This window comes from Tasmannia lanceolata, unplaced genomic scaffold (assembly GCF_043159265.1).
Source record: "Tasmannia lanceolata isolate RefF3 unplaced genomic scaffold, GAP_Taslan_0.1 ptg000025l, whole genome shotgun sequence".
Taxonomy (NCBI): Eukaryota; Viridiplantae; Streptophyta; class Magnoliopsida; order Canellales; family Winteraceae; genus Tasmannia; species Tasmannia lanceolata.
The window spans coordinates 9,448,851-9,472,854 of record NW_027518702.1 but is presented as its reverse complement, the minus strand read 5'-3'; the positions used below and the strand labels follow the sequence as shown (position 1 = coordinate 9,472,854).

At 36.9% G+C, this 24,004-nt stretch overlaps 1 protein-coding gene, 1 non-coding gene and 1 pseudogene across 3 annotated transcripts; 2 read left to right on the top strand and 1 right to left on the bottom strand.

Moving 5' to 3' along the window:
• Positions 1-278: 278 nt before the first annotated feature.
• On the bottom strand, positions 279-23,393 carry LOC143857746 (Protein kinase superfamily protein). Of its 2 annotated transcripts, XM_077368210.1 has the most exons (21): positions 22,898-23,371; positions 19,075-19,119; positions 18,269-18,307; positions 17,026-17,196; positions 16,328-16,480; positions 16,113-16,148; positions 12,425-12,468; positions 11,075-11,165; positions 10,920-10,961; positions 10,658-10,766; positions 10,331-10,445; positions 10,178-10,227; positions 9,923-10,001; positions 7,248-7,298; positions 6,889-7,030; positions 6,685-6,729; positions 4,017-4,112; positions 3,884-3,925; positions 2,532-2,702; positions 1,670-1,789; positions 279-934 (listed from the first exon to the last, which is right to left on the bottom strand). In XM_077368210.1, the coding sequence occupies exons 1-21, from the start codon at positions 23,261-23,263 to the stop codon at positions 830-832; spliced, it is 2,112 nt and encodes a 703-aa protein (XP_077224325.1). In that variant the 5' UTR covers positions 23,264-23,371; the 3' UTR covers positions 279-829. The 2 variants fall into 2 exon arrangements, with proteins under 2 accessions (XP_077224325.1, XP_077224324.1); XM_077368209.1 differs by lacking the exon at positions 4,017-4,112 and having other exon boundaries at positions 22,898-23,393.
• On the top strand, positions 9,288-9,416 carry LOC143858344 (small nucleolar RNA snoR86). The gene has a single exon (XR_013238921.1). It is a non-coding gene; the product is annotated as a small nucleolar RNA snoR86 (small nucleolar RNA).
• On the top strand, positions 9,443-9,562 carry LOC143858345 (small nucleolar RNA snoR86; annotated as a pseudogene).
• Positions 23,394-24,004: the final 611 nt, after the last annotated feature.

Below are 24,004 nucleotides of genomic sequence, written 5' to 3'. Positions count from 1 at the left end.
TTCTTTAGTTCCTTTCTTTTCCATCTCATCTTTGTTCTTCCTTGTTTTTTTCTGATTTACAGCAGGGTTCTGACCTTACCTTTTTAGTTTTCTATTTTTTAGTATTCTAAGAAGCTTCAAGGGTACTAGGGTAGTCAGAGTTATCTAACATTCCCAATTCAGCAGCCAAAACATTGGCAACTACCTGAAAACTTAAATCAGCATCTTGATTTACTCCCAAACTGTTTATCTGGTAGTTTCAAAAACCAACTAGACAAATGAGTAAACTTTCACGCTGCTTGAAGGAAACCATAAGCAAGAATAATGAAATCAGAATTTTTTCACTTACAGGAGGAGAAAACAGAAAAAAAAAATTAAAAAAAATGAAGCCTCAATATGTATAGACCATATGATATAAGAACCCAGCAATTTAAATATCAGCAACAGTTAATACTTTAATGTTTCAAGAACCAACCTGTATAAGAAGTCAGTTTGTTCAGTTCATCTTAGGTTGCCATATCTAAATTTTCTCTATACAGTGGCTGTGGAACATTTCAGAGACTATAGTTAAAGGCATCTCTTTCACTTCCCCATTTGCTTCTGTTCTTGATTTGATATAATTAATAACTGTCACAATTCTCAAATAATAACCCACCATTTACCGCTTTTTGTAACATCACTCCTTCACAGTTCTTATTAGAACTGAGCATTCGAAATTGATCTACGAGGAAAGACACAGGCAAGCGAGCAACAGGCTTCAAGTGGGTCTTTGAGGGTAGCAGAATTGCATACTATATTTGATGTGAAATTTGCCTAAGATTATCACAATAATCTGAGCCATCGGAATGCTTTAGATAAGAACTCTCCGTAGAGTTCTCGCAACTATCCGTGACACTAGCCTTCCAGCAAAATCAGCCGGCAAACGGGTCAATTGCTGTTGAGACTCCGTCGGAAGCTGTCAAGGGTTAGAATGAACAGGTCAGAAATAAGATAAAACTGTAATACCAGCATGGATGCATAGTAAACAGAACTAACCATGAATTTAAGCTAATGATGGTGTTCTAGTCAACTTTGCTAGAGAAAAAGAATGACTTTTGGCATGATAAGTGCCGTTTGGGCCCAATGGTAGTTGGATTCTTGACAAGTTCACAAATAGGGTGCATTTGGATTGCTGGAATCAGGAATTGGATTTGGCATCCTATTCTGATTCTGGCATTTGGTTCGAATAAATGAACAGAACAGGAGGCAGAATTAAAACCAGGGCGGAATAGGTAAGGGTGTTTTGATTCCAATGGAATTGGAATAGGGATGCCGATTTCGATTCCTGATTCCGGCACCCATAAACGCACCCATAATGTTTGGATGGACTGATATCTGTCATAGGGTCCAATGGAGCATAAGGCGTGAATGGTGAGTTTAACATAATGGGAAATGTTAAGACGATTCTAGGATCAATAAGTCGGTGTAAGTGATAATGAAGACAGTTGTTGATGGATGATGCCAACCATAGTCCGAATCTCATCACAAAACACAAATAACTACTCATAAAAATACGAGAACTTTAAAAGTTGGATTTTTCAATACTGGAGGTGGGACCCACACACATATTGTTTTCCGTGCCGACCTCAAAGTTATGGATTTTGAATGCTTAAATGTATGCATGTGCGCAAGCACATATTGACCCTCGTACCTCAGGTATAATAGAAAGGATAGGTAAAATTTCCTGAACAGATGCCAGTTGATAAAGAACTAGTGATGCCTCCTCCGTGTAAGTCCTACTATTCTCGCTTGTGTTCACATCTCTCACTCCCTGTGAAAAATAAATAAAAATCATGCATTACATTGCAAACTACCAAGAATCTCAAAAACTAATTTTCAAATAACCAAGGAAATGGTTATACTTCAATCATTCAATCAACAACTAAGGCCTGTTTGTTTTGGATTTTGAGAACGATTATGAGTCAAAAACCGATTATTGGACTCAAAATTGCATTTAATGTTGAGTACAATAATTGGTCTTGAGCTAAAAATCCAAATGAAGAGGGCCTAAACTTTTGACCTGGATGTAAGTCAAATCCAATAATGTATAGTTAAAAATTCAACAATGCTTTTGGATGGTAAACTTTCTGCCCATGTTCCAGAATGCCATCGATCGGAGGTTTCAATTTGTTACCTGGGTGCATGAATTGAATGCAATTATGCAAAGAGAATAAAAGTAAAGAGAAAAATCGCTAGCTGGGAATGCTTAAAACACATATTACTTGAGGGTGATAATAGTATCTGATGTGATTCATGTAATTAGCATCAAGTAAAAGTATTCTCATAGTTCTCATTAACCATTCAGAGAGCGATTAAATTCACCCGCTGCTCTTACCATACTTTTTTGGATTTAGATTTGGTTGGGGTGCGCCAGGCCCATGCAGTAGTGCAACGCATGGGCGACGCCCAGAGGCCCCAATAGCAGCTATTGTGGTGGGCCCCTCCCCACAAAAAAATTAGGTCAATATCATGTGATTCAATGGACCATGTATCAGATATTAAACTCTTCTTACCATACTAATGGTTTCATTGTTCTGAATCCTTGATAACAGTAGCATAAGGCGGCGGAAAGTTCTTAAGTTGTTGACATCTTCATCGACCATCAAGGATGGTGAAAACAAAGCAGCAAATGGGAACATTGAAGTGACAGAGTCGAAGGTTACTACCCCAAGGGCATCTATTCCCTGTGTTTATTTTCCAATGTCAGCATGTGTAACATAAATAATAAGAACAAATGTAAACCAAAGGATTGGATTTGCAACAAGCCAACAATTAAGAACTACAATAAATACAGAGAAGCAACACAAGGAAGGAGTTCTGTTGAATTTTATAGAAATTGCCAAGTCATTTGGAATAGAAATAAGCTTGGGATTAGCTTACAAATTCTTGGCTATTAGTCAGTGGACAATACAAGCGCTAATCACTGTTGATCAACAGCTGCTCAACTCAGGGTCAATCAGCAAAGGTAGATTAACCATTGAATCCATTCCGTTTCATTTACTCAGTAAATGTTAGAAAATTTGAAAAATGAGTCATGTTTACATAAAATGCATACATTCTTGTCAAAAAATTATTGCTCTTGCCGGAGATTATGAAATATTTCATAAAAATATGTGCTGACGAAAAGTTTTTAAGAGAAGGGGTTGGTCATTATTTAATAATTTGATTTCGCTTTATATAAACTGAATATTCCAAAGATTGAAAGGGAGAACTCGTAAATGTTCATTTTCACAGGAAAGCAACCAGAGGTACTTCATTTCCAAATATTACTTGATGATACGAAGTCATGAAAACAAGCCAAAAATTGGTAAAAAACTAGCACACGTTTTCTGAAGATAGTTTCATGATTTCAAGGTCAGTTTTCTGTTTAAGGTTATTATGGTAGAATTGAAATAAACACATTACGCAGAAAATACACTTGGATAAATTAAAATAATAAATAATCTCTAATCCTTTCCCTGGGCATTTAGAGCTGTCTTCTATTCATAACCTCAAACCTGAGGCTGTGTAGAATTTCTAGATACCATGTCTAAGTAATATGCTTAAGATAAGTCTCAACCAGTCTTTTTTTTTTGAATGAGCCTAGTCTAATTTGTTATGCTCTTCAACTTGTACAATCACGTAACTTTGAACATCTTTTATTTAGGGAAATGATATCAGCACAACCAATTTTTTAATAATTGCACGGTCCTGGCTTATTTTTTTCATTTTTAAATGGCTTGCAAGAGCTTTTTGGGAACTGTAATAACCTTTTAACAGCTCTTTTAAACACTAAAAGACAAGATGCATTAGCACAAATAACACAACATGGTTGTGCTGATATCATTTCCCTTTATTTATATTGTAAATTGCATGAAAACTATACCTTAACAAACTCCTGCAGAAGTATTTCCCTCACAAATGCACCCTGGAAAAACAAAGGACAAAGTTCCACATCAAATTTGCTGGTCCTTGTGAATCAAATCCATGGCAGTATAAAATCCATGCAGGTTTAAAACCTTTTCAGCCAATGTGAAAGAAAGTATTTGCTTGATAACCACCCTGGAATCAGAGTCCATTGCTTCCATTTTCACCAAAGGCCTTGCACGAAGGGACTTCCATAAAATAATGATGAAAACATGCAAAATGTTCCACAAGATATCAGCTGGAGCATCTGGGAAAATCAGTGGTGGTAAAGCAGATTTAAACGAGAACTAATAGTTATGCAAGGCATTCACAGCATACTAGTCGCGAAGTAATTTTAAGAGCGACCAAGAAATCATTTAAAAAAAAAAAAAAAATAGAGCGATCAAGAAATATTTGTGAGCATCTTTAAATATTGACGCTAAAATAATTGTAAGGCTGCATCCACAACAAAACTAAAGCAAAACATAAAATGTAAAAAATTTCACGGTAAAAGAGATGCGGTGCAAACAATCACAGAAATATAATAACTAGAATGAGAGTAAGATATGGTGCTACTGGAAAACAGCAAAGAAAGGGGTAAAACCCCTTGCATAAACTTCAAACTCGTAACTCTCCAAAAAGACTGTTTTACATTACATAAATTATACTATTGTCACATCCAAAACGCTTTCCTTCTTAGACAAAAACATCCCAGGACTTTCCAACAGACTTTTTAGCTTTAAAACATACTAAATCGGTCCTAACCAAGATAGAGTTCTTTCAAAATAAAAATAGAAATCTTTTGCATAAAAAATCCAAATCCCCTCTCAGAACATTAATTCCTATCCGGAACAGTTTTTAATTATAAATCACACATAATTCAACATTCCTACTCCAACTAAAACCGCATCAATTCAAACTAGAAACTCTCGATGCTTTAAACGGTCACACCCTTTTCCAAAACATTTAGTTCCTAAACCCAATAATAATATTCCAACAGTGCAACTAAAATCTCCAAAATCAATAAAAAAAAAAATCTTTCTTCGAAGGTCATCCTTCCTTCTCCTACTTCTGGTTTTAATGCCCTAAAGGTATACACTGCATCTGTAGCATGTTGGATCAAGCCGAACTCTTCTTCATCCTCTACTTTAGCACGTTGAGTTTGATTCTCCCAAACTCAACCAAGCCGACTTTCACCAAATCAGATCCCATTTCTGCATCTCGGTTGGGTTGTGGCTTGAGTTCCATCTTAGACCTATGATACCAAGAGACAGATACAGGTACGGACAAGGACACGGACATAGGAACGGAGATACGACTTGGCATTTTATAAAATGTAGGACACGGATACGAATACGGGTATGCCATGCCATGAGATAAAATACAAGACATCTATAAATAAAAACCATAAATCTACCTAGATTTAACTTAGATGACGGAAATTAATAATAAATTTAAAATAGCATTTCTAAGACTCACATACTCAAGAGATTAGCCTCTATCTTAATTGGTCGAGACTTTGTTCTTCAACCTTGAGGTTGGAGGTTCAATCCAAGCTTGCTTACCAAAAAAAAAGACTAGGATACTCAAAGCTATAATTCCAAATATGATACACTAATAAGAAAAAAACATGGTAGTTAATTTGAATATAGAGGCATATGTTTGAACGGAGACAATTATTTGAACAATAGTAAGTATCCATGAAGTATATGTAAGTATCTGAGTATCATACGGTGTCAGACATGGTATGTTGGGACCCTAAAAGTATCCCATTATCATAGTATTGGACACCTTCCGAGTGATTGGTGGAATCCTGTAAACGATTGTCAACCTTTGTTGATGTGGTCCCGGTCAATCCTTGTCCCAAGTGTTGAATCTTTTGTACAACTTGATCCATTTATCTCGTCAAAGTATATAGTGGTCATGTCAGGGCATTACCAATTTCAAAATATTGATAGATATTCCCCGGGCCTCTACCAAAATTTTGGTGGAATCCTGTAAACGATTGTCAACTTTTGTTTATGTGGTCCCGGCCAATCCTTGTCGCAAGAGTTGAATCTTTTGTACAACATGATCCACTTACCTCGTCAAAGTATCTAGTGGTCATGTCACGGCATTGCCAATTTCAAAATATATTTGTCTTCCTTCTTTTACTTGCACTTCATTTTGCTCATTGTCTGTATCTTCTTAATTAGCAAACAATTTCCTTGCTTAAATTCAAAGATTAACAAGTGTTAGCATCAAACGTTTTTAGGAAAAATTTTAGAAGTCAACCAATTCAACAACTCCACCCCCCCTCGCTCCCCTCGGTTGCCTACCTGGGCGTCAATATCATTAACTCTTCTTATATTATAAACTCTTCTGTAACTAATATTTGATGTTCTATCCCCTCTCCTAAACCTAAACCATAAACAAACTCTTATTCCAATATCATATCCATTGTATCCTATTGCCTTCATGTGCCCCCCGTTTCTTGTTTGGCCATGTCCCCGTTTCTAAATTTTGGGGGTTTGACGTGTCCGTGTCGAAATGCGACACTCATGTCCGTGTCCACAAATCATAGGTCTACAGTCTACCTGCATGGTGTCAACCACATGCAAAGAGGTGATGAATTCAATTATATGCATGTCATACAACCAGACATGGTAGAAATGAATAGTTCACTCACAACAAGGACTTGTTGGACTCAGAGACAAATCATAGTTAGAAAAAATACAATGCTGTTGAACTGAAATTTACAGAATAGCAGACAAAGCATGAATCAGAAAAATAAAAACTAACCTCCCTTAGTAAAGACTCCAGACGATCAATCCTGAACACACCTTCCTGATAAGATAAAATCTAGAGTTATTGCATGAGAATTAATTGCAGTATAAGCATTGGATCAAGGTTAGTGGGACCAAGTTAAAAAGATATTTTCATACAAATAACATTAGGCCACAAAAAATATGAGTTTTAGTTTGCTAGGCAGGCCAATAAAGTCACCTTATAAAGGAGAGCTTGCAAAGTTAACCTAAGCTGGGGTGAGCTGTCAGTAAGTACTTTTCTTGCAATCCATGGGTATGAACTGCTCAGAACTTTGTAATCTGGATTAAAAGTTATAGCTATACCCTCCAAAACAGCAAGGCTGAAATACACAAAAGCAGATGTCGAAATTACTTGCCCAATAGTTCATGAAAGAAGATAGTATCATTGGTAGCCATGCGAGGAAAGAAAATGCATGCACTCATTCTTCAAGAGTTTCAAGAAAGCTAGGTTAGCATCTCAAACGACCGTTGAATACCACATTGCAACACACATTATGAACATTTCTTTCATGTTTTTCCTCAGAATAGTGTGATTACCTCCGAATGACGAGAGAAAAATACGACGGTATTTGAAATTTAAACTTGTACCTGGTAGTCCAAGGACAGGAAAAAAAACCAATGTTAACAATAAATCCAAAGAAGAATAAAAGAAAATGCATGAAGAAAAAGAAATCTTAAAAAATAAAAATGACAAAAAAAAGAAAGAAGAAGAGATGATTGCGTTCAAGAAAGATGCATTTATTGGATACCAAGAAAAAGTACAAACAGGAAATAGAGAAGAGAAAAATCACTGCAAAGACAACATTAGTGCAATGGTAGCTAATCGGAGCTGATTTTCTATGACTAATGTTAGAGAATACACAGAGAAGAAGACCCAAAAAAATAACGAAGTCACAGTCCAACTTAATGCTAAGCAAATCCAAGATTAGGTTTATTAAGAATTCATCCTGGGAAATGCCTCTTATATGGTATCCATGATCCCATCATCAAGATATCTCAATGATTAAACTTTAGTAATATTCTAGGTAGTCAATTTTATCTCCCTTTTAGGTAGGTAGCTCTTCAAAGAGCAATTTTTATTATGTTGATGTGACATGATACTTATCCATCATTCATCAAGAAGACTGTACATGCAAGGTTTCAGGTTTCAGTATGAGTTTTGGTCATGCCGGAAATGGAAACATGTAGGTTTCCGATGAAAATTTTGGTGGAAATCCTGTGAAATCATGGAAACGCATGGAAACATCTGCAAATGATGGACAGTTAAGATGATATTTCAGGAAGTGGTAGAATGAGCACAAATAGACACTCAAAAGCCTAAAAAACCCACTCATAATGATTTGACAACATTGAACACCTAGTGACATGCACAGATAATTCAGTACATACCAGATTTGAGATTTCACATGCAATTCATTAAATATATAAATATGGGATTTGCTAGCGTCCATCGCAGAAGGCATTTCGCAGATGGTCTGTTGCATCTGACAGCAGCCACCTCATGAATGAAGACAAAATCTGCTGAAAGGTGAGCCTCTGTGGATGCTGTCAGATGCAACAGACCATCCGCGAAATGCCCTCAGCAATGGACGCTAGCAAATCCCTATAAATATATATACACATGATTTACAGTTATATACACTACATTTAACATGCACTTCATATAAATATAATTATGCAACACATATTGGTATAGCATATCACTAGTACACGTACAATTTTGGTTTTGGTATGCATTTTGGTTTCAGCATGCGTTTCATATCGGTTTCCATGGAAATTTAAAACCACGTGTGCATGAAATGAATCCTTTTATCAGCTTCATAGAATGGATGTCGATATAAATATATATTTTTAAAATATATATCTAATACTATATAGCAGAAGAGAAAAGGGAGAATTATTGTCCATTTAACATGTCAATGGGGATGATTTTTACCGTTTTTTGCCCTCCCCACATATCTGTACATACTATCTATGTGAGGGTAAAATCGTAATCTACATACGAAAAGTACTGACACAGGGTACCTGTCTATGACAATTACGGAAAAAAACTACCGAGAAGAGGTAAAGACATATGACAATGACGAAAGAACTACTTTATATTACTCATGCAGGACACTTGCAAAATATTGACGGATTCCGGGCACCTGAAGAGGAACAACAATTATGGAAACCTCTATTGATTGGAGGGCTAGGATCAGCCTATATCGATTGGAGGGCTAGGATCAAACTATGGAAATGATTTTACGGGCACAACCAATTGATGTTGTGTTCCATCACATGGACGGTTTGGATCAACCTATAAAGCCACATAATTTCAATCTTACCCCCCTCCTTTATGCTTTTTTAATAAAAAATCTATAGGGTGACCTTAACCATCAGATTTAAGAGGAACAACATATTGTGGAAACCTCTATAGATTGGAGGGCTAGGATCAGCCTATGGAAATGATTTTTGGGGCACAACCTATTTATGTTGTGTTCCATCACATGGACGGTTTGGATCAACCTATGATGTGGTCTGTACAGTTCTTTGTCGGCCCGTGCATCGCACGGGGTTTTTTACTAGTGTGTGTGTGAGAATTAAGTTCCATATTTCCACAAGAAATGTGTTTCATTGAAGGTTGGCAAAATCATACTCCGAGAAATTCTTCGTGCCTCTCAAAAATCCCTCTTTTGAAGATGGCCTCGAACAAATTGCCACATTTGTGTGTGTCTGTGTGTATAAATTAAGTTCCATATTTCCACAAGAAATGTGTTTCATTGAAGGTTGGCAAAATCATACTCCGAGAAATTCTTCGTGCCTCTCAAAAATCCCTCTTTTGAAGATGGCCTCGAACAAATTGCCACATTTTTTCATTATTTGTTTTTGTTAAAAAATTTCAAAAAAACAAAAGTTCCATATTTCCACAAGAAATGTGTTTCATTGAGGTTTTCACGGGGCATAATTTCATGTACTGTGTGTTTTCAACCTGAATTACGATATTCAAATTACTAAGTAATCTGCAATAAGCAGTTGACTGAGAAATTTGACAAATAAAACCCTCCAAGAGAGCTAGATATTCATATGTTCCATGGCTTTAAGGTCTAACACTGCAATCTATTTGTTAGTAATATGCGAACTAATTGATACGGAAATTAAAAAAAGCTTATGTCCTGAGTAGTGATTGATATGATGCCATAATCACAATCTCCAGAAACAAAACTCCATACATGGTGCGCCCCAGATTGCCTGACAGATCACCAAAACTTATATTGCGCACTCCTTTATTAACTGCACTTTGGAAGACATCTACAACCAAACAATGCATGTATTAGCACAAACTCAGCTACTTTAATTTGCGGGCTTTAATATGGAAGATTCGAAGACCTAAAAATTGTTGAATTAAGTAGCCTTCATGATGCAAAATTAGACTCTACATAGTCAAACTAGTATCGACCTAGATTAGAGGCATAAAAGGTACAAACCTGTTAATGCCTTTGTCACTTCACCCTTCTGCACTGTTGGAGGAAGAAGCCTATGAGAATAATTGCTAAAACATAGTTAATCCAATCCATCAAATCATCTATTTATCCATTTCCAAAACTTATGCAGTCCAAGGCTGCAAGTATTTAGCATACCCGAGAGTGACAAAATCATTTGCCAAAGCTTCGAAATCACGGTTAACAAGATGGAGACAAGCTTCAACAAATCCATATCGTAGTTCTTGTCTAAATTCACCCATCATACCGAAGTCTGGAAGTGAAAATTTGAGTTAGTACTTCTGCAAGAGAATGAAAGAAAATAGCTTGCACTGGTCTATAGTGTTCAGTTGTGGATACATCTGTTTCTTGAATGCTGAATTGTACAAGTAGCAATTAAAAAGAAATATCCACGTAAGCTAGTTTTTGTGGATGCATCTGTTTCTTCAAAGGTGAATCATACAAGTAGCAATTAAAAAGAAATACCCAAGTAAGCTAGCTTTCCCTCATTTGTACGCAGGAGGTTTCCAGGGTGAGGGTCTGCATGATAGAATCCATATTCTAGAAGCTGACTCAGTGAACAGTACACTCCTACCTGTAAAATACCATAATGCAAAAGTCTTCCATAAGAAAAGTTGGCAAAAGATTAAAAAGTTACGTTGCCAAAAGATTAAAAAGTTAGAAAAGCAATAAGCTTCGAAAAAAGGAAAAAGATGAAGATATTGCATTGTCTTTTTGAAATTTTGACCTCAACCAAGTAAAGATCCTTCACTTCAGATAATTTTTGCCCCTACATAAACATCCACAAAAACAAAATGAGCAAGGAAATCTTTGTATGGTACCCATGTTCATATAACTGTATTAATAGAGTATTTAAGTCAATGGCGATGAACCACAAAGTACCTCCACCCATTCCATAATAAGGACTTTGCGGCTACTCCGCTCCAAATACATTTCTGGTACAAAAACATCTTCTAGCCCCCCATACAGCATCCTGGTCAAACACATAAAAATACGAAGAGAAATAACAGTGCAGTGTTAGATCATCAACCAATATAAAACCATGAAATAAAAACATAATTTGGCCACAACAAGTAAACTACAGAAAGAGAAATGTCGTATTAGTATATGAAAATCTCAGTAGAACCTCCATTGATATTAGAGGGAAACAATGTAAGTGCATGACGGCAAAAAACATAATTACCCAATTTTGTATTGGCCCTAAATTATAAGGATCTTATGCATGGTTTTAAATTTCGACCAAAATTCGAAATTTCGGTCAAGACAGAAACCGAAACTACCTGAAACAGTGAAACCAAATTTCGGCCAGAGTCCCAAATTTCAGCCGAAATTTAGGGAAAATGTAATCTTTTAATTTTTTTTTCTGAAATTTACATGTTTTCCAAATTTTCGGTAATTTCGGCCAAAATTTTGGTAAGTTCGGCACAATAATGGAATTTGTTTTTTTTTTTTACTGAATTTCAGTTTTGGCTATGTCCGAAACTAAAACCGAAACCGAAATTTTAAACCTTGATCTTATGACAACCATTGATGACACTTAAAATTAACCAGCCTTTTCACATGCTCTATTTTCCAAAACAAATCTGATATATTTCAGTCAAATGAAAATTGAAAATCCTCTTGTAATACATGAAGGATTTTCAATTCACTCCTTACAGCAAAGACCAGCATGTGTAATTGAAGATGCTAGATGGCCCTATCTCTTGTGATACAGCAGTTATATAATAATCCTAACCAGTTATATGTTCACAACAAAATGCTTTGCATATGTTGAATGCAAACCAAGACGATAAGTATCAGGGCAGGTATGATCAAAACAACAAATGATGACTATAGTCACTTTCTAATAATGAAAACTTGCATAAAGGACCACCAAACTTGCATAAAGGACCATCAAAATACAGTAAGAGATGCATGCAAGTCAAATCATCACACTAAAACCAAGGTTTTAAATTTCGGTTTCGGTGTCGGTTTTAGTTGGCTGAAACTGAAATTTTCAGCAGAAATTATGAAAAAAAAAAAATATATATATATATATATTTATCAATTTTGGGTTTTTAAAAATTTTCCAAGAAAAATTGGATTCTAATTTTTTTTGAATTTTTTTTTTTAAATTCAAAAATGAATTTTGAAAATCTTCGGCCGAAATCCGGACTGACACCGAATTAATGTACTTTTGGTGTTGGTATGGACTGAAATCCGAAATTTCGGCCCTGTAATCCATGCATCTACCTGAATTTCTGTCCATTCCTTGCTTCCGCCCTGTAATCCATCTCCTGCATTCAATGTGATTTACCTGTATTCAATGTGAAGTTCTACCATCAACTGATTTTATATTGGCTATACAACTAAAATACTGATGGAAAATTATGAAAGTAATTTCTGGATCATCAAACATGAAAAGCAATCAATCTATATTACTATTTCCAAACGAAACAGCTCGGGATCTAATATTATACGAATTTATAATTGCATTAGTTATTTATGGCCAGATAAAATTGGCTTTAGAATTAATGTCGTTCATTATGACCACTAAAGAAAAGGAAAAAAAAAGGAATCCGGACCTCAAGGTTCTCCTAAAAATGATGCTTCATCTGTTCAACAAGAACATTATACAAATGATGAGCATCAAGCCAGTGCCAGATTCCCTGCCAAAGAAAACAGTTCTGACTTGATGGTACAGACTTTGTTGAACGAAGTGGGAGTGAACAACAATTCTCAAAAAAGTCAAAAGAGAGAGAGAGAGAGGTAGCTGGGAGGTGTCTAGATAAAATAACATAATATAGTATATGTGGCGCATGTATATACAGTCAAAAGTCAATTTACTTATACAAACTTACAACATTTAGATTGAAAAAATTACAGACGTACAAACTGAGAGTTAAAGGTTCCCCTTCATGAAATCATAAATAATAGCAACAGTAGATAGCGGTAGAAGCTTCAAAAACAAGAGCAGGAGCAGCACATTGTGCAGAAGTTTCCTATTAATAAGGTATAAATTCTGATGGCATAGCGTAGTACCACAGAAACTTCAGATGTGTATGCTGATAAATGTAGAGCGTGTAGGCAGGCACGTGAAACTAAAATAAATAATCTGTAAATAATAGTGAAAGAACACCGGCATAACATGAGAACATGCCTTATGCTCCTCCAAGGAAAAAATATACCTCATAAGTTCACATGGAACATGTGATTACAACCACGAGTAATAACATTGCATCGTGAGTCTTAATACTTTTTAGCATACATATTTGCATTCTCTTGAAGTTGACTCTCCATACTGTTTGCACAAAAAAATGCATAATTGGATCGAAGGAATAGAAGTGGGCATGAACTTTGGCTCTAGAACACATGAACCCTTACTGTTAAGGGGAATTATTCCTATCCATATTGCCAGGCCTGCTGGTGTGTGAGCTCTATCATGTTCATGTACTACATCAAAAAGATAGCAGAGGTAGCTTTTTTTTTAAATAGCAAATGCATTAAGTAACCAAGATAAAAGAGACCAAGGTGGTCTTACTACATGAAGAAAGCAAAGACGAACAACCGAGAGAGACAGAGAGAGAGAGTACAAATAAGGAACCAAACTCCTTATGGAAGAAGTCAACTCAAAAGTAAAATTCTCAGCTCTGTCAACCCCTGAATGGGCGAGCCAGTCTGCCTCACAGTTAATTGATCGCCACATATGCCGAATCTCGATGTCGTGACTCTCAATCAAATTTCAAATCTCCTTGATGGAGCAGGCCAACCTCCACAAGTAGCTGATACCATCTCTCACTCATCTAACTACATTGAGAAAATCACCCTCAATAATCAAATCATCGATCAAAGTCTGATCCACCATCCAAATCCCAAATTGAAGAGCCTACACTTCAACTTCAGTAGTCTTCTTCACCAATTGGCCTGAAAATGCCCATCTGATGTCTCAAACAAAATTCCTCAAAAGATCCCCAATGCCGGCCAGACCGGGTTCCCAATGCTTGAACCGTCAGAATTCAACTTCGTAAGACCTGGAGGAGGAGGATCCCGCCTTGGCTGGGACGCTTCACCCTGTAGCAGATTGACAATAACTCTTCCCAAGATCTGTAGAAAGCAGTCAGCTGATAATCCTTGAAAGATGTATTGGATAATCGTAGAGAAGCCTTTGAATGATTTGCATACTGCTAGAAACACCTTTGAAGAACAACACACAAACCCCCCCCCCCCCCCCCCCCCTTCCAAACCATCAATAAAACATCAGCAAAAATGAGGTTCCAGAGGATTTTCTTCTCAAGTACTATGGGGTGAAGTCCCATGCCATAAAAAGATCGGCAATCTGACCAGGAAGAAACCGGTTTTAACTCCGAATAGGAGAAAAACAAATTACCAAATATCCCTTGTGAATCAAGAGTGGATCACAAGGTAGTCTTCAGATTCAAAGTCAGTAATGTATAAAGCACAGTGGTTGACAAGGTCTTTTTTATGATGCCAGAGCGGTAAGGATCTTAGCAGGACAAGTAGTCCAGCCGAAAGCCTTGACTCTCTCCGGTGCCTTGGAGCTCCAAGCTCTCCTGGCTTGCGAAGGGAGCACTTAGACAAACAGCTGAAAGTAGAAAGATGCGACTGAAAGGTACTTGCAAAATCCCAACACCAAATTCTCCTATCAGAACTTCTAATACTAATATAGACCAAATTAATTCTATGAAGAAGAGAGGCAACCAAATCCACTTCCCAGTCAATCAAATTCAAAACTAGCTTTACAATTTCTTTTGAATTAATTACAATTTTGCATTGTCATATAAGGTTTCATTTCTTCGCTCCACTTTCTCCATATATGGTCTTATCTTCATCCATATCTTTGGCCCCTCCAAGGTCAAGGGACTGTAGCTCCTAACAGGTCCTCATGGCGGAAGATGCATCCATGATACAAGGAAGATCTTTGATAGTGTTCTTACTAGAATATCATTGACTAGGAGTCTCAATCCAGTCCACTCAAGCAGGGAAATCTTTCATGTTCTAGTTAGGAGTTTGGTTGTACTTAGTTGCCAACAGAACAAGGAACCATCTTTTCCAAAATGTTAAATTGCTGATGTAAGAAAACATATAGGACTATCCGAGGATATTAAAAGAATTAGCTTCAACCCCCCTTGAAGCATCATGGTCCATGACAGCAAAAATTCTAGAACATATCTCTAATGGTAGTCCTTAATGACCATAGCCTCCAACTCAAGGAAGGACCTACCAAACAACAAGTAATTAGACTACTGCAAGTCTGCAACGATAAAGCTCCTCGCCAACAACAAATGGTCCCGTTTTTTGTTCTTTCACGAGGTGGCACAAGAGCCACAAAAGTAGCAGCAATGGTTAAATGGAAAACAAACTTAGACAACATCAGAAAAGGCAATTCACTTAAAATATGTGGACAAAAATTGGAGCGTGCATCCAATGATAGGCTCATAGCTCAAAAGTAGCTATTCTTTTGATAGGCAGTGGTCTAGTAATAGCTGTGAGCAGAGATAAACAGACCAGTATGCAAAATATGGGCATCGGTGAAACAATGAAGAAATGATGGAACAGGCTAGAACAAAAATAAGTGTTGAGGCTGGAAAATTGGTTGATAGAGTGGGTGGGCTCACATAGTTAAAAGCTGTATGTGAACCCACTCGCCAACATAGAGTGATTTAGGGAATTCTTTTCTCTTTCCACTAAAACTAAAATATAGCATGAACTTCTGTTAAGTAGAACAACTCAAATAAGCTTCGTACTTAACAGATCAAGCAGCCACAAGGGATACACTCTTAAAAGCTGTTGTTTTGTTTTATTGTAATTTTGGTTGTGGTCCATCTCGGCCATCTTCCTTTTTTAGTGAATTCATCCTGCCATTTCAAAAAAAAAAAAACATCAAGATTTCATGGTAAAGCTTAAGGAGATCAATATATACCCGAAAGAGGCTTGCCGCCCATTCATCAACCACTGCCTGTAATAGAAGTTCCTTAGTTATTCAGTATCAGCTACACAGAAACCAGAAGGGAAATGAAAAAATAAATAATAAACAAAAAAAAAATTGTATTAATGCACCTTGAAAAAGAAAAACATCCCCAGTTAAAATCCTAAATACAAAATGAATTTTCATTCAAACAATAAATTGCAGTTTACCTGAAGATCAGTGTTAAATTTCGCAGCTCTCCTAATCAACCCAGCAAGAAAGCGCAGGATAAAAATATCTAAAGAAATGGCAGCTTGAACACCGGGCCTCTGCACTTTGACAGCTACAATCTCTCCACCAGGACGAAGCTTGGCTTGATAAACCTAAGAATTGAGAAAGTTGCCAGCTGCAATTCATTTCAATCTTTCGACAAAATATCACAGTTGAATAGCAAAGTCCTCACTGAAATAAGTCTTAAGTTATAAGCAAGGAATGAAATTTCAGTTTCGGTATCGGTTTCAATTCAATCTTTCGACAAAATGTCACAGTTGAATAGCAAAGTCCTCACTGAAATAAGTCTTAAGTTATAAGCAAGGAATGAAATTTCAGTTTCGGTATCGGTTTCGGACTTGGCCGAAACCGAAATTTTGGTCGAAATTTGGTAAACAAAAAAAACAGAAACATAAGAAGTTTTAGCCAAAATTTCACCCAAGATTTGAAAATCTGGAAAATAAAAATTTTTAAAAATAAATTTGGTTGAAATTTCGGCCGAAATTACCGAAATTTTGGAATTTCAGCCAAAGTTACAGAAATTTCAGAATTTCGGCGGAAATCTTGGACCGACACCGAAACAAGGTACTTTTGGCGTCGGCCACGGCCGAAATTTAAAACCTTGGTTATAACTATAAGCAGCGTAACCAGTTACAACCTGCCCAAGGGACGCGGCAGCAATAGGCTCTGGCGAGATCTCCGAGAAAAGCATATCGATAGGTGAGCCAAGCTCTTGCTCTATTGTATTGAAAGCAACTCCAGTTGGGAAAGGTGCGATTCGATCTTGCAACACTGAAAGCTCATCCACATATGCAGGTGGTATCACATCCTACAAGAAGTAGGAAGAGATAGAACATAGAAAATCATGCCTTGAATGATTGCTAAGTTGGGTATAATGGTCTGGTATGCGAAAATATTTTATTATTAACCTGTAAAGAGCTTCAGTAATTAAAACAGTTCAAGTTCCGTCAGGAGTCTTTTGTATACCCATTTGAAAATCACCTTTATAGGTATGAATGCATTAAATTAAATGATGAATAGAAGTTTCAAGGTGTGATAACTTAGACATGGACAGAGTAGACTTTGAAGTGGTGTAGCCTAAACAATAGGCATATGTCGATATTAGAGACAAATGTCAGAAATGGGTTTTCTCGTGATGCCACTTCTGAACAGCATGATATTTTTGGAACTAAAGAGAATTAATTTAAATATAAAATAATAGCTGAAAACTCCTAATAAGCATGCCATTTTAAAAAATGGCCGACTCGCTTTCTTTTACACCTCTAATTGGCTGCTAAGAACATTTTGGAAATTGTAATAACTTTTGACAGCTGGTTATAAAAAAAAAGTGTAAAACAAGGTGAGTCATCCCACAAAACATGGTCGTGTGGATATCAGTCCCATAAATATATATACATAAATGTAGATATCATGTGAAATTACCAAATTAACCTTATACATAAACATGTATTTCTAACACATCCAACTCCCCAATGTTATAATTGTTTGCATCAAATTTCAAAACATGTCATATTGAACACTGAAAACTTCTTATAAGGCCAGAAAATAGCATATACTCCATCTAGTTCCAATTACCCCAATAAGATAAGTAGGAACTTCATTAGACGATGATAACTTCGAATGCTTATGGATAAAATGGGAAATGATTAACTCAACTCAACTCAACTCAACTCAACTAAGTCTTTGTCCCAAACTAGTTGGGGTCGGCTAATGAATCGTTTAGAAAATTTTCATGAAGAAGGTGAAAGGATCTACCAGGCTCAAACTGACTAAGTCTATAAAATGAATCCTATAAAATGGGAAATGATTCCAATCGTAATATTCCAAATTAACATCATAAATAAAGCATAAATCCCATTTATAAAGAAAAAACAACTTACTGAGCGAGATGAGACAGCTTGAGCAATTTTAACAAATGCCTGTAAAACAAAGAGATGAACTAAACAACCCCGAAAAAATAAAATATAGAAAACTAATAAAATGTTTGCAGTATTAGATTAACAGTCAAGAACCCGTCTAATATGCATCCCTCTTGCCCCTAATGAATTATGAATCCCATAATAGAAAACAACCATAGAGGTCTGAATAAAAATGAACACAATGCTTGAATCCATATACAAAGGGCAATATTTTACATGGCTCTCCCAAATGCCCCGTAAGTAATAACTACTAACACAATAAAGATAGAAAAAAATGGTGGTTGCAATCAAGAAAGCAGTGTGTAATCACCCAAATAAGAAGCCTACTCATAATTAAGAGGAAGTGTGCTTCCCCTAAATTTGAGAAGCGAGAAGAATTTAGCTTCCAAAACAAGCTTCCCACCCAACTAGGAAACTTGCGGTAACTATGGTTAGCAGTTAGCACATATGGAAAATTGAGTTTCTTCTCTGAAATTGTTAATGCTTGCAATTCACTTGAAAACTTGAATTCCTATAAACTGTCGAGAATCACGAATAATGTGTCAAATTTAAGCCTGACTGATAAGCAGGCATATAATTAATGCATAGGTCTTGGATTCTTGAATTTGAATGCTGCTTCCGGAAACGAAAGTTATACTTCTTAGATAAAGGATTATAAAAGTTTAAAATGTGTTTAATAAGGATGAGAAGTCATTGAACATATGTGGATGAGAGATGCATCATAGATCTTTAGAAAAGCCATGAGGTTTAATAAGCAAGAGATTAACTGGACCAAGTTCCACCAATATCCCACGAAGCTCTGCAGCTCTAATCTGCAAGAAAACAGAAGTTTTGCAAACCACCATTAGTAACAATAGATCTCGTGATTCAACAGAACTATAAATGTATAACTCACCAACCTATGGATATATACTAGAGTACTATTCTAATACTGCTGATTCCCAGCCAATCATCAAAACAAATCCTAAGCATGCTAAAGAGCTCATTTCATTTAAGTCAAGATAATACTTTGAAAACACCAGCATGTTTTCATATTCTCTTTTTTCCACTTCCATAAAAAAAATGGACAGCCTTTTAAAATAAGAAATAATTTGAAATTCAAAATTTTCAAATAGTACTTTTCTCTATCAAAACAAAATTAGGAGAACATATTATCAATACGGCAATACCAATATCATGACATTAAAACATATAATGTTTAAAATACCGCAAGAAATCGTCTGCATGAGAAATTTAATAGGGTAACGTTCTGTAAATATGATTTCGAAAATGAAGTCATACAATCAGAAAATGAAATACAAAATTTAGAATCAGAAACCTTATTTCACTCCTCAAAGTGGTATATATACAAACATAATCAAGGAGGCGAATTACTCGACCAGATTCCATCCTCTTAAATCACAAGATATAAAAGAAATGAAATTAAACGAAAATGTTGTCTAGATCAGCCAAATTTAAAGGAATTAAGATTGTTGGGAAAGTTGCCTTGTCTCCCACGACTTACGTGGGAAGCAGAATTAGAAGTTCTTTTTTTTTAGGTTTTTCTAAAACCTAAGATATAAAGCCTCTTCCTAAAACGACCAAGGTGTGGGTGGCAGCAAAGGAAGGGAGTGAGAAAGAGAAAAAAGAGAAGAGAGAACAAGGGAGGGAGAAAAGTGATTCTTCTCGGGTTTTTCTCTTAGGGTCTCTGACTTTTCTTGGGTTTCTCTTGTTTGTGGTCTAGGTTGAGAAGCAAGGGAAAGGGTTGCGGTTTTCGGGTTTATGGGCTTTTGTTAATCCGTTGTAATCCTTTTAGTTTTTTTTTTTTTTTCATAGTGGAAGATTGTGATCTCGCCCGTGGATGTAAGCATCTTGGCCGAACCACGTAAAATCTCGGTGTTCATCTTGTGGCTTTTGTTTATTTTTACTTTTCCATTTATTTGTGCACTATTGGAACAGATTTTTCTGGAGGATTTTCTCAATAAGTGGTATCAGAGCTCGGTGGAGCAATCGTTGTTGGGCCACGGTTGGAGCGATCGTGGGTGCGTTGTTTGATCACAGTTAGAGTGATCGTCAAAGACTCAAAGGTAGAAAAATTGTTCGAGAGATTCTCGTTCGAGATACAGCTCCACATCAAGGGTGATATGAGAAGGCGGTAAAATCGAGTTCTACCCAGTTCAGCATCGATAGGTTTGACGGCAAGGGTAGTTTGAGCATATGGCAGATAAGGGTGAAGGACATCATTGTTCAACAGGATCTAGCTAAGGCGTTGAAGGGAAGGATGGGAAGCTAGAGAAGATGATGGATGCCAAGTGGGAAGACATTGAGTCAAAGGCGGTCAGTACAATTCGATTCGATTATGTTTGGCAGATTACGTTATGTTTGACGTTATGGAAGAAGAAGTGCCTAAATTATGTGAGAAGTTGGCGAAGAAAGGCAGAATCTCTACGTGAAGGTCATAGAAGGAACATATGGGGCATTTCCGCGACATTGGATATCATATGATAAGTTCAGGCCATAGGAAAAACTATTTGGAGGGATGTCTTCGCCCTTAAGAAAAAGTTTAATGAAGGGATAAGATTCCGTGTTTATAAAGGAGACAAGATAAAGTTCTGGGAACACAAGTGATGTGGGGAGGCTCCTCTCAAGATGTATACCCATAGTTGTATTCCGTGGTGATAGATAAAGAAGCATTCGTAAAGGAGTGTTTGGTTAGAGAAGATGTCAGTGTGTCTTGGAATATTAATTTTAGGAGAAACTCTCCGACAGAGAACTAGATATGGTGGCAAATTTTATCGCAACACTTGATGGAGTCGATATTAATAGGTCAGGGGAGACAAAAGGGTTTGGATCTGGGGCTCTTCCGGGACTTTTGACGTCAAATCATTTTACCACAAGATTGGTTCGACTCTTGTTCCCTCCTGCCTAGCTAGAGAGTCTGGAGCATCCCCGCTCCTCCCAGGGTGCGCGCTTTTGGGGGGTCAGCCCTGCTTGACAAAATTATCGCAGTGGATTACTTACAGTCATAAGATGGTGATTGTGGACCATTGTGTGTTATGTGTGGAGGTGGGTGAGATTGTCTCTCACCTGTTTATATAATGCAAGCTTGCAAGATATGTATCGAGCATGATTATTTCTAGATTTAGGATTTCTTGGGTGTTCCCTGACTCAATTGCCAGATTTGTTGGAGTCCATGGAGAAAGAATGGGAAAATTCTTTGGAAAGTGTCATTCCTTGCTATTATATTCTCACAGTCTCCATAGGTAATCACACTTCTCCTCATAATGAGCAGATTCTAGATACGGGGTGCTCTGTTCATATATGCTACAGGAGGGAATATTTTGATACATTCTAGGAGACAAGGGCAGGCACAATGTCCTTGGGTAATTGAGAGACGGTTCAACTTGTGACGTCACAGGAACTGGAATGGTGAAGATCAAGATGTTCGATGGACTGATTCGTACTTTGGGTGGTGTGGCGTATGTCCCAAAAACGCGAACGAATCTAACGCCAATTGGTCGGGCGGACTCCAAGGGTTGTAGGTATTCAGCTGCATGTGGAGCCATGAAAATCACACGATGTTGTATGCTTCTGATAAAATGAGAGATGTGCAGCGGATCATATAATCTGGTTGGGGACACAATGACTAGTGTTCCTAAGATATCGATGACTAGTTGAAAACACAGTGATGGCGTGTGCACGCGTAGTCTCTTTCGCAGCAGGTTCAGAGGCGAGTTTCCAAGTTGCAGACGATGGTGAGAAGGTAACATTTCCTCTGTTGGGGAGGATAGATCGAGATCTCTCTCCATATTTGACTGGCTCAGTCAATGGGTTAGCAGCTACACATGTGCATTGGTCGTGTTGGTCTTGATCGAGTCAGAAGAAGTCAGAACCGGGATGATTTGATGGCGTGTAGATGGTACTTTAGAAGGCCAGTGGTGACAGATGGCGGCATTAATAGAAAATATTCAAGTAGCTTGGAAACAAGCCAATGTGGAGATTGTTGGGACAGTTGCCTTGTTTCCCACGACTTATGTGGGAAGCAAAATTAGAGGGTTTTTTTTTTTTTTTGGTTTTTATAAAACCTATTATATAAAGCCTCTTACTAAACCGACAAAAGTGTGGGTGGCAGCATGAGAAGGGTGTGAGAAAGAGAAAAATAGAGAGAAGAAGGGAGATAAAAAGAGTGATTCTTCCCGGGTTTTTCTCTTGGGATTTTCGCAGGTTTTTCTCGAGTTTCTCTTATTTGTGGTTTTGGTTGAGAGGCAAGGGAAAGGGTTGAGGTTTTTGGGTTTTCATTAATCCATTGTAATCCTTGTAGTTTTGTTTTTCACATGGTCGAATTCTCAACCTAAGAGATCTTGACAGAACCACGTAAAATCTCAGTGTTCATCATCCGACTAGTGTTTATTTTTACTCTTCCATTTATTTGTGTATGATTGGATTTTGAGATTAGAGGAATCAAAAATATGGAAATCCCAATTCTAAAAAACACTAATATTATCGATATCATTAAAATTCAAAACAATTGGAATATGTTCAGATCAGATGAGGTAAAAACATCGAAATTCAGATTCTAAAAAACCCTAGGTTCCATCAAAGCTGCCTCACCTTGAACATCTGACTAGATCGTTCCATCACACTATCAAGATACCTAAGACCAAACCACCTTCCTAGTGTTGTTCCAATTTGAAACAACCTCCTAATCAAAATAATGGGTTTTCGCCTGTAGATTGAAGCGATCTTTGAAGGATCATAGGTAGTGAGAGAATCAGCCTCAGGGGTCCCACCTTCGAAGAGGTAACCTGAGTACTTTGTGAATGTATCAACATCTCGAGATTCGGAGAATTCCGGTGAGTTTTTCGAGGATCGGAATCGGAATGGAGGCGGATTATTCCGCCGAGGGGGGAATCGAGGAGAGTTGGATTTGAAATTGGAGGGAAGGAGAGGGGAATTTGGCGGGAGATGGAGAAGCATTTTTTTTTTTGGGTGAGAATAGGAGGATGGGGAAAGAGGGAAATGAAAAGGTATCGGACAACGGAGAAATGTAATATAATATGTTTTTGTTGAGAGAGAGAGGATAAGGGGAAGGAATGGATGATGGGGAAATATGATAGGTGGAGCGGCGTGAAATACACGTTGATTTGGGTGGTGTTGTCATGAATTAGATTTGAAAAATGGTGTTTTACAGAATGCTCCTCCTCCTAAACTATCAAATTTATACCCAGTAGTCCCTAAAATAAAAATGAATTATAAGCATGGTTTCAAATTTTAGTTTTAGAATGATGAAAACCGAAATTTCGCCGAAATCAATTAAAATAATATTTTATCTCATACAAAAAATTTCAGCCAGAATTACCGAAATTTTGGCAAAATTTTAAATAATGAAAATAAATCGAGATTTTTGGGAGAAATTCGTTAAATTTTTGGACGAATTTTTGGTCGAAATTTTGTAACATTTTTTCGGGTATGCCCGATTTCGGTTTTGGGCTCAACCGAAACCCAAAATTTCGGATTTCGGTCGAAATTTAAAACCATGATTATAACTTATAAGTTCCTCCTCCTAAATAGGCCGGGTTCGTTTTAGATTTTGAGAATCTCGATAAACGATTATTGGACTTAAAATCATGTTTAATTTTGAGTCCAATAATAGTTTCTGGACACAAAATTGGTTTCCAAAATCTAACGTCCTGTTGGTTTTAGATTCTGGCAACTGAT

Excerpts from the sequence above, each read along its gene's own strand:
- LOC143857746 (XM_077368210.1), bottom strand. The coding sequence starts at position 23,263 with ATGCTTCTCCATCTCCCGCCAAATTCCCCTCTCCTTCCCTCCAATTTC. Across the intron at positions 10,446-10,657 it reads GGGAAAGCTAGCTTACTTGG|ACTTCGGTATGATGGGTGAA; the intron begins GTATTTCTTTTT and ends TTTCACTTCCAG. Across the intron at positions 7,031-7,247 it reads TTTTCTCTCGTCATTCGGAG|CCTTGCTGTTTTGGAGGGTA; the intron begins GTAATCACACTA and ends TGTGTATTTCAG.